Below are 10922 nucleotides of genomic sequence, written 5' to 3' on the forward strand. Positions count from 1 at the left end.
TATAAACCACTCTGGCAGTAAGAAAGAGACTCCCTACATCAGCTTTAGGGGAGTACAGAGGAGAAATGAAGTGGAAGAGACCATAACATGAGTGGAAGTCTTCTCATGTAATGCTGTATTTCACTTTGTAATACCAACTGTATTGCCAACTGCCTTTTTTTAAAAAAAGGTTTGAATCTGGAATTCATGTCTTGTAGGGCAGATCCATTAAATATGGTGTGTTGGTTCTACTATGGCTGCAATATCTTTTCGTTAGCCTTCCGTGGAAGCTAGACTGGTCCCCTCCCTGCTTGCCTTTTGATAGCAGACTAAGACATTTTTATTTATGCAAGTATTTAAAGCATAAGCATGCCATTGTTTTTTTTCATTGAGCAGGTGTATTTGTCATGCCTTTTAACTTCTGTATATTTTAATTTAATTTAATATAGTTTTTATATGATTTTAACTGTTTTAAATTTTATTGTAATTTTTAAATCTGTGAGCTGCCTTGGGTCCCTTTGGGGAGAAAAGCAGCATATAAACATATGCCAGTGGAGATAGAATTCAGAGACATAGTTGTGCTAGTCTGTGTTGCCCAGAGAAATGCAGTTAAAACTCAACTTGTCACCTCATCAGCATTCATTTCTACAAGTTTTCCATTTCTATTGCTATTCATATACCTGATTATAAAGGTCCTTCCTAAGCAACAGTTCACTCCACGCATCTGAAGAACTAAACCAGCTCTACAGAAGCTTTTGCCACAACTTCTTTTGCAGTTAGTCTCAAAAGTGCTACAAGACCTCTTTGCATGCTGATATGCCAGTGCTGGTGTGCCAATAATTTCACAATAAGCACCAAGGCCTTGAACTTACCTGTCCTCTGCCATGTAGGAACACACAACTAAAGATGCTCCTTTAAAGATGCCCCCTTTACACAACTAAAGATGCACCCCTGAAATATGCCCATCCAACTTTGGTTTAAAGATCTCCAAAGATGGAGAGTCCACCATTCTCTGAAACAAACTATTCCACTAGTTTTTTGTGAATTTTTGGGCTATCTCATCTATTCCACTGTCAAACACCTCTTGCAATAAAAGGGTATGTTGCAATGTTACAGTTAAAGAAAAGTACTTTCTAATTTGAATCCATTGGTTTGTGTTCCAGGACTTTATTGCATCAGCCCCATTCTCACAGAGGTCGTGCTTGTAATAAAAAAAATGGGAACTTACTGCTTTCTAGGCAGCCATCACATTTTTCTCCCAAGATGGGATTCAAAGTGGCTTACAATAACTTTTAAAAGATTAAGCTGAAACAACAGAACTGAACAGCAATATTATTTAAAATTAAAAACAGTTAAAACACTGAAAACACATTTAATTCCTTTCCCGTAAGTCACAGAATGAAAATTTCAGTGTCTAATCTCACTGACAATCATCTTGCGATACAGGCCAGTGTTGACTGTAAATGTGGGTTGTGAGGTGGGGGAAGCCAGACTTAATTCGAAGCTAATATTCACAGAGCTGCTTTTCAGTGAAACTTCTGCTAGGACCTTTCCTATCTCTTGCAGGTAAAGATAATATTAGATGACATACAAGAAAAGCTCCCAGAAGGATATAACATGGCTGACATTACTTCAAAAACTGCAGAACGCTCTCCATATATCCTGGTTTGTTTTCAAGAATGTGAGAGAATGAACATACTAATACATGAGATAAGGCGCTCCCTTAAAGAACTTGATCTAGGTCTCAAGGTATGTTTACATTGTTTTATTCTTTACTTGGAAGTCCAGGCATTCATAAAGTATACAAATTAGAACTGCTAGATTAAAATATTTGATTAAATAAGTTTCCATCTGTTCTGTCTGATGAAGGAACAAATGGATAAGTTTCTGTCTATTTGTTTCTGCATCAGTGGAAAATGGTGAGAAGATTTTCACCACTATCTTAGAGAGTACAGGTATGTTTGAGATGGTCTGAATAAAAATGTAGGTTTATGTGTGTAAAATTTGTTTAGAGGCAGACCTTAAGGGTACTGCAACCATTTTAATATTCACCTATTTATTTATTTATTTATTTATTTATTTCTAAATCGCTGTAAATGTACACAATATGGACAATATGTTGGGATGTCTGATTTAGGGCCAGAGCATACAGGCAGAAAAAAGGGGGTCACTCCTGCTTTTCCCAAAAGTGTGTTGAAACCCAACTTTCTGCATGGTCTTCTGTCAAGGTGAGCCAAATACCCACAGGCAAACTGCATGACACAGTGTCAAGTCATGCCGCTGGATAATTTTTTGTTGTTGTTGCTTCCCCACCATGCATACATATCATTGCACAAACACACCTCCTGAAACCTCCAATTATTTCCCATGTCCTGCCCAGATGCCATTCCATTGGCTGGCTACCCCTTTGATCAGTCACAGAGTTGTATGTCTGATGCTCCACCGGTACAGGGCATCAATGCATCGGTGTGCAAGTGATAATTGGCAAAGCACAATCATGGAGGCCCCCCATACATGCCTCCTTTATCCCCTCTTCACCCCATGCCCCTTTGTTGTACTATCTGGTCTGTGTATGCTGTAATTACATCCATTGCAGTTGTCACACTTTCATTTTTTTGTCTTTGCCACAGCCCCACAATGACTCCAGACTGTTTATATGCATGTGCAAAGACGCCCATTTTCTGCATTAAGCCAAAGTATCCTGGCTTCTTTTGCTCCAGTTTTTAGCCAGAGTATGGCTTCATTTGTTTCCACCCACTTTGGAGGCATGTGTCATATAAATGCCCTGCCTTCAAAGTGGTTGAATGCTGCTTTATTTTGCCCATCTGTTTCACCCTTAAGAGCTCTTTTATACCATTTCATAATACTTTAATTTCCTGGTGCCATCTTGTAGAGGCATGGGAACTGTTCAGGTGGTTAGAATTCTCTCTGCCACAGAGTTCTAGTGCTTACCAAATTACTCATCCTAGGATTCTACAGGATGCAGCCATGTCAGTTAAAGTGGTATCAAAGTGCTATAATTATATAGTATGAAAGTGCCTTTAAAGTATAAGCTGGAATCCTGCATCAAGAGACATATGTTTATCACATAGGTACATCTCCATAGCTGTCTTCCAGTGCTACCCCCATAAACCCTTCTTGTAAGCAGTGTTGTTGCCCCAGTGTGGCCATTTCTGTGTTGTCAGAAAGTGGGAAGATAAGCAGATCTCTACAGTATTTCCCTGTAACTGGAGGCTCTGCAGCAGATATCAGCAAAGACCATTGGATATCTGAAGTTGATGTCCTTATGTACATCCAACTACAGAAAAATAGCTAGATATGCCTCCAGTCATCCCCCTGCTTTCCCACAATAACTAAATGGCTTTGTTAAGGAGAGAGGGCTGTGTTGCTTACAAAGTAGATTGGCGAGGGGTGGTGGTGGTAGCTGCATAATCACAACAGAATTCCAACCTCCACAATGACCAAAAAAGTGAGTTTTGATGGGGCACAACTTACACAATCGTAATTCACCAACAAGGTGCCAGCCATAGTGGACATAAAATCCACTTGAGGGGCTCTGGAGAGCACCCAATTATTTTTCATTCTTACAGAGTAGTGTGCCACATCATTTGAATGATTATGACTGAGTTAAAAAAACATGAGTTTTTCTGCAGTTATATAAATGAAACTGTTATCACATCACATGAAAGTGCTGAACAAATTTCCACCCAATTTGGAGATGTTTGGGATGGTGTGACTGACAAGGTACAAGGTGTGCACAAAATTCACTGGGAGGGCCTGAAGGCACTCCAATAGTCCCCCCCCCCCCCCCCGGTCATTCAGAGTATTGTGTTTGGCAGCTGATTACAAGAGGCCTGCTCTCTCAAGGACCACTGAGACTGATACACAGCATGAGAAATTTGAGCACCCAAAGAGGTTAGCACTCATCGTCCAGAACAGTTGAAACTAGATTGTCATTAATGATGGTTAATGATTCCCCTGAGCAAGGCTGTGTACTACAGTCAGTGAAAAATTAATGTCTCTCTCTGGGACTAGCAGCCTCCAATACGTCCTTTGTCTCTTTGCTATGTGCCACAATGGGAAAGTTTTATTATGGACTTGATATATTTTGACTTTATATAGAAGGCTACCAGCTATTATTGCTTTGGTTTCCCTTGACAAGAAAACAAAGATGATTTCCATTCAAATGGGAATTTGAAATTCAGTTCCTAGACATGGCTAATTTAGGTCTGACGTTCCCAATGAAAGTCATTGGAGCACTTAGAATCCCTGCAAAATGGAACAGGTTCCATATTTTTTGAAGCTGGGGCCGAGACAGACGGCCCAAAAGTGGCGTGCCACCGCTGATACTAGGATTTGGGAGCATGTAGTAACTACATGCTCCCAAACCCTAGCGCATGTGGGCACTGCCATGATTGTGAGGCCCCACCCACACAAGGTGTGCATACATGACATGTCCTGTGGAACACATCCAAATGGAACATCGCACAGGACACGACACTGCTCTACTGGAGGTCGCTTAGTGGGGCACAAAAAGGATTTCCATTTTGGAGCTCCTTTTGGGTGTGTGCATCGTTGGCGCAGCAATCAAATGGCCGCACCAACGATGCAGAGGAGAAAGGGGCTGCCCCTTTCTCCTCTTTAGTGCTGGGGTGTCTGGGGGTATGAAGCCCCATGGACATTCCTTTTCCGGGCCACAGAAAAGCAGCATTTTGCCACTTCTCCATGGCCTGGAAAAATGCTGGATTGGGGCCCCACGGCTGCCAGTGAGGCTGCCCTGGCCCAATCCAGCACAAAAAGGGGCGGTACAAACCCACCCCTTCGGAAATCAAAAGAAAATTTTCCTTCTAGTGCAGTCTTTTCCATCCTAGCACTTTCTAGAAATGTTGGACATCAAATCTTTTCATCCCTCACAATTCACCATGCAGATAGCAATTAATGGGAGTTGCAGTCCAAAATATATGGAGGGCAACAGCTTGTGAAAGACTATTCTGTTAAGTAGGTCCAGTTAGTTTTCTTTTTATTAAAAATATTTTATTAGAAAACAAAAGAAGACCAAAAAAAAAATCAAGGTGACGGATCAAAACAAAGTCATCCAAGTAATACAAACATTAATTCCAAAATCAGCTATATGCATAAAACTTACACAAAATACCTTTTAAATATCTTTCTGAAAATAATGCATCAAGAATAATATTCTAGAGCAGCTTTATTATTATTAACTGTTTTTGATGGAGATGATGCAAATGCTCCACAGAAAGATCACAGTGCTATGTTGTTGGGATCTGCGCGGTTAACAATTACAAGAATGTGGAAAATTTTCAAAGATCTTTCATTTCACTATTGGCTGGACCGCATCTGGAGAATGGCCCTTTCAGAAAAACTGGCCTGTAGGCTGAAGGGTTAATTTTAAAAGATATGTTTAGCACTATCTGGCTCCTTTCATCACTTTAATAAATGAGCAAGCCATGGGAATGTCCGCCAGCATATCAACATTCATTTTGGTTTCATCATTTTAAGCAGTTTATGCTATTAAAGGTACTTTATTCATAAAAGGAGGAAGGAAAGGGTGGGAAAATAAAAAAAGAAGTGTGGCAGTATCTTTAAGTTTGCTTTTTATTTTTGCATGAGCTTTTGTGGCTATAAACCCAAGTCTTCAGATGCAGTACAGAGTGATAATAAATGCTCAGGTATAAAGCATATTTACAAAATTGTGGGAGTGGAGTAGAATGTAAGAGGATCCAGAATGATGCAGATTATGGCCCTAAATTTTCAAGGTCTTTCAGAGCTTTATGGTGATCACTTAGAACCTTAGCACACAAGAAAGCAAAGCCAAAATGGGCCCCCAAAGTAGCAGCTTTCTCCATGCCTTGCCACAAGATGTCATAGCACTTTACTCTTCCCAGAAAGCAAAGCAAGTCCATTGTCGAATTAATTTTCCTGACCTAAAAAAAAATATAAATACTTGCTTTGGCAACCATCATCTTCAGGAAGAGAACTTGAGTGCTACAAGATCATGCAGTAAGGCATGGAAAAAGCCACTACTTTCTAGCTCTGTTTTGCCTTTGTTTTCTTGTGAATAAGATGTTAATGTGTGGAAGCAGTAAATCTGTTTTCCTGGGTTCAAAACTCTCTTTGAGAAGATTCCTTTTGTTACATGTGCAGTAGCAAGGACATCTGTATTAATATATGTAGTGTGCCATGAAGACATTGTCCTTGTTCATACCTCTGCTAATGGATTTGAATTTGTGATTATAATTCAATTCAGCAGTTTCTCTTTCAAGCCCTTTGTAATTTTCTTGTTCAAGGATCACAACCTGTGAATCAACTTGTTTTTAGGTACTGCCATTTCTTTTTTTAAAAAAATTAAATTGTAACATACAAAATAAAAGAAAAAAACAACATCAAAAAAATTCTAATGTCAAATTTGTACCCATTAATTCTCTTGCATGGAGACTATCTTGTTTGCCCAGCGTTGAGTGTAGAGGGCATTGCTGGCATTGGATGACATATCACATTTGAGGAAGAACAAGCAAATGTACATCTGATGTTGTGAATAAGGTTATTGGCCCCTGTAACATTGCTCCTGGAGTAACTGTTGGCACAGAATTGGCATCTGGGTTCGTGTCAGGGTCTTGTCCATAGTATTACTATCCATGTTATGTATCCTGTTATAAGTGAGTAGTTTTTTTGAAATTTAACGGCCAATAAAGACCTGCCTCCCAGAGGCTGTAAGAGGTCTGTGTTATTCTCCAGAATTGGTTGTAGCTCATTGATGTTGTGCTTGAGTGGTGTCAGCTGGGGATTGTAGGTGACCAGCATATGTTATGTTTTTGACCTATGTGGTAGTTAATGGTTACTGGGTATTAATCTTGCTGTGTCAATTTGTTTCTCCATTTTCTTAGGTGAGTATTGTAGTTTGAGAAATGCCGGTTATAAATCCAAGTTTTAAGTTTCTGTCTTGAGTGTCTGAGCAGATGCAGTTGTATCTGAGAGTTTGTGTGTATAAACAGGAGATTTGGTATTGTGTTCTGGGTGAAAACTGGATGTGTGGCCATCAGCGGGCTTTTAATAGAAGTCTATTTTGTAGTTGCACAGTCAAGAAAATGAATTTGTTGTGTGGATTGTTCCAGACACATAATGATGGTAAGATGTAAGTTGTTGAAATCCTGTGGAATTTCTCAAGTGATTGCTTTCCATTTCGCCAAATTTCAAAGATGCCATCAAGAAACTGTAGGTAGAGGAGAGGTTTTTGGGTGCATGTCCTGAGGATGCATTGTTCCAGATCAACCATGAAGATGTGTAACATACAGTGGTGCCTTGTGGGTGCCCATAGCATTGCCACTGACTTGGAAGTACATATTATTCCCAAAGTAAAGTAGTTACTAATAAATACAAAGTGGCAGAGTTTGGTGGGTATGTCTGCTGTAGCCTTATTCAGGATGGTACTCTTGATGGCTTGTGGTCCATCCTGGTGTGGGATGTTGGTGCACAGGGATTCCACGATCATACTGGCTAGGATGGTGTTTTCAGGGAGTGTATGGACTGTTTTTTCCTAAGGAAAACCCTTCATGTAGCATGGAGTGTTGATGGCATATGGCCTAAGAACTATGTCCATATATCCAGATATCCCAATACTCATGGTTCTAATCTTTGAGATAAGTCTTCTTGGAATGCTTTGTTTGTGTATTTTGGGTAGTAAATAAAACATGTCCAGTTTGGGCCCCTGGGATGTATCCATTTGACTTCAGTTCTGTACATCAATGGAGAATTCTCTAAGTAATTGTTGTAATTTCTTCAGATATTCATCAGTGGCATCTTTGGGGGAAATTCTGTAAAATGTTGTGTTGGACAGCTGGACAGAAAGTCAATTATTCCAAAAAGCTACCACCTTTGGACACCACAACCAGATATGGTCTATTGTTCAAACAGCTCCACAAGCCAACCAACAGAATTGTGAAACTTTATTACTTATTTTATGGAGTTTAACCAGTGTTAAATGCCATCTGTGACATCTGTCTTCAAAGTGCATTCTCTTGAAAAAGCTGATATTGATTTATAAGGGGGTATGGTCCATTTTTTTTAATCCACTGTGTCTCTGAAATATAAATTTTAAGATCTCTTTCCCATGAGATCCTCGATTTTTCTCCTTCTCTATACATTTCTTTGATTATGTCTATATATAAATTGGATACCAACCTTTTAACAATTGAAGGAGAAATACATGCCCGTTCAAACCAAGCCAATGCCTTTAGGGGCTCTATAATGTCTATGCATATGATTAGTAAAGGATCAAATTTGTACCTTTCGTAACCATTCTACTTCAGTGTCAGAAATCTTGGCCATAATGTGTTCTAGTGATAATGGATGAGTTCATCCATTAAAAATGGGTCTTTAATAGTAGATAATCTTTTCTCTGTCCATTTTTCAATTATTTGTATTGATCTTCACATTTAAAGTTAGGGTAAGGGCAGAAAATGTGACATGGCAGGAACTAAAAATGTAGACGAGGTCTTCCAAATGCTGATCATTTCCCAAAGAAAGGGGGTAGCAATACTATTTAATGTGTCTTTGGGAAGAGATAGAATGACTATCTATATAAAGACTCTCCATTTGTAACCATGCTATCTCTTCATATCTCTTAACAAATTTGCAGGTTTGTTTTAGTTAAAATGCCCAGTGGTAGGTAAGCAAATTAGCAAATACTACACCTCCGCAGTGGCTTGTTTATCTATATATTTATGACTGAATTTACAGTTGGCCCTCAGTATCCGTGGACTTGCCATTCACAGATTCAAGCATCCATGGACAGTAAGCCTGTGTTGTCCCCAGTGGCAGTATGTGCCCATGGCTGCGCCATCATTAGGGACAGCCCCTGTTGTCCCCAGTGGTGGTGCATGCATGCAGCTGTGCCGCCATTAAGTTCCATTGTCCCCAAAGACAGTGTGTCCATGTGCACGTGCTGCCACAGGACATGCATGTGGCCGTGCTGCCATTAAGTTCATATTGTCCCCAGTGGCAGTGCATCCATGTGCACATGCTGCCACAGGACAGTGGGGGCTGTCTCTAATGGCAACACAGCCATGTGCATGCACCACCATTGGGGACAGCATGGGCTTGAGCATCCACAGATTTTGGTATACACCGGGGGGGCGGGCCCAGAATAGATCCTCTGTGGATACCGAGGGCCAACTGTATATCCCATCTTTCTTCCAAAATGGGATTCAAAGGGGCAGTACAAATGAGAAGAAAGGGCCGTCATAAGGGCTGCGATGATAGTGCTTCCGGCTAGAGCCGTTTGGGAGCTCTGGCACCCTTACATCACGAGGCTGTGCCCCGTGTGGACGGGGCCATAGCCATATGATGCAACAGCATCGAAGTTAGGGCTCAGCGAATGTAGATGCTGAGCCACACCGAGCCCTTATATCGCTGCCGCCACACCACTTCACATTGGTATGTGCCCAAAGTGGCTTACAAGTGGCTTACAATAATTTTTAAAAGATCCAGCAAAAACATTAATCTACAATTGTTAAAAAATAATTAAATATTGATATTATTTAAAAGATTATTAAAAACAGCTAAAAATTCTTAAACCTATTTAAAATATACTGATTGTAAAAAATTACAATAAATATTTATTTAATCATGGTAATGTGTATAATAGTATAAATTTTTCTAAGCCCCCCCCCCCCCCTTCTTATTTTTTTATATTTATTTTTTTTATTTTCTGCTGCCAACCATCTTCCCAATTGAGTCCCTCCTTCAAGTGAAGAGTTAGTGTTCTGGAAGGGCTGACCATTCCTGTAAGGTACCTCAAAATCCAGCTGGATTGTATTATGCTGTTGAACATTTATATTTGGGGTGACCAACAGCACAAAATAGTAGGACTTTTTGCTATTTCAGTTACTTGCTCTTATGACTTGGAAAAGATCATTTAGGTCATTTGGCTTTCTTTCAGTTGCATGTAGACACATTCAATCAATTGGGTTTATATGCATGCTGAACTGATTCAATGAGTCTACTATACATAGAATTACTAGTTGGTTTCAAGTCAGAACAATTTTATTATATAATACAGACATTAGTGTATCTGCATAATTATTATTGTGTATAATTTTCAACAAATTTTGTGATTGTTACTTCAAAACAAGCTGAGGAAACAGAAAATAGCTTTCTTGTTTGGATGATCATTTCACCCCTTTTTAATAAATGACTCATCCCAGTTTTAAGAGCCAAGATAGTCTTTACAGTTGACAATTCAGCTACCTTATGTGTTTTTACTGTAGGGAGAAAAAGCCCTCTATCATTTATCATGTCATCTTATCACAATCTCTTTGTGAGACGCAAATAGCACACTAATGTTTTTCTTTTGTTAGGGTGAGTTGGCAATCTCTGCTGAGATGGAGCAACTACAGACAGCTCTCTTTTTTGATAATCTTCCTGACACTTGGATGAAACTGGCTTATCCATCAACATACAGCCTCACTCAGTGGTAAGTCACGCGCCAAAAGATCACTGTAGATTCTTTATTCATGAATCATGAGTGAAAAGGAAAAAAAAAATATTTTAAAAAGAGGAAGGAATCTGAACTTTGCAGATTTTCAGGGAAACACTGCTCAATCTAATGATGAACAGTAGCTTCATGCAATCTGATATTAATCTATTTTGCAAAGACTTCAGTGTTATCTGACTTAATGTCAAACATGGGGGGGGGGTTAAAAGGAGGGAGTGGGATCCAGAGCCCAGAATTCTGTTCACAGTGAATACTGTGTTTCTGCTGGAGAAGAAAAAGGAAAACACATATATTTTCCTCTTATTCAACCTACTCTTTGCATCCTCTAAAACTGCTTGAGATGAATGTGGAACACTGCAGGAAGTTACATGGGTTAAAGTATGCACTTAGGTTCCAGAGCTCATAATACAGATCATAGCCTTGTATATTA

At 39.6% G+C, this 10922-nt stretch overlaps 1 protein-coding gene across 1 annotated transcript in view; it reads left to right on the forward strand.

Moving 5' to 3' along the window:
• LOC121925833 (dynein axonemal heavy chain 11-like) overlaps positions 1 to 10922 on the forward strand; it is a 263238-nt gene that overhangs the window by 239925 nt on the left and 12391 nt on the right. The window contains exons 68-69 of the mRNA XM_042458413.1: positions 1546 to 1728; positions 10356 to 10471. Coding sequence (XP_042314347.1) covers positions 1546 to 1728; positions 10356 to 10471 — 299 coding nt within the window. The remainder of the gene's footprint in view (positions 1 to 1545; positions 1729 to 10355; positions 10472 to 10922) is intronic.

This window comes from Sceloporus undulatus, chromosome 1 (genome assembly GCF_019175285.1).
Source record: "Sceloporus undulatus isolate JIND9_A2432 ecotype Alabama chromosome 1, SceUnd_v1.1, whole genome shotgun sequence".
NCBI lineage: Eukaryota > Metazoa > Chordata > Lepidosauria > Squamata > Phrynosomatidae > Sceloporus > Sceloporus undulatus.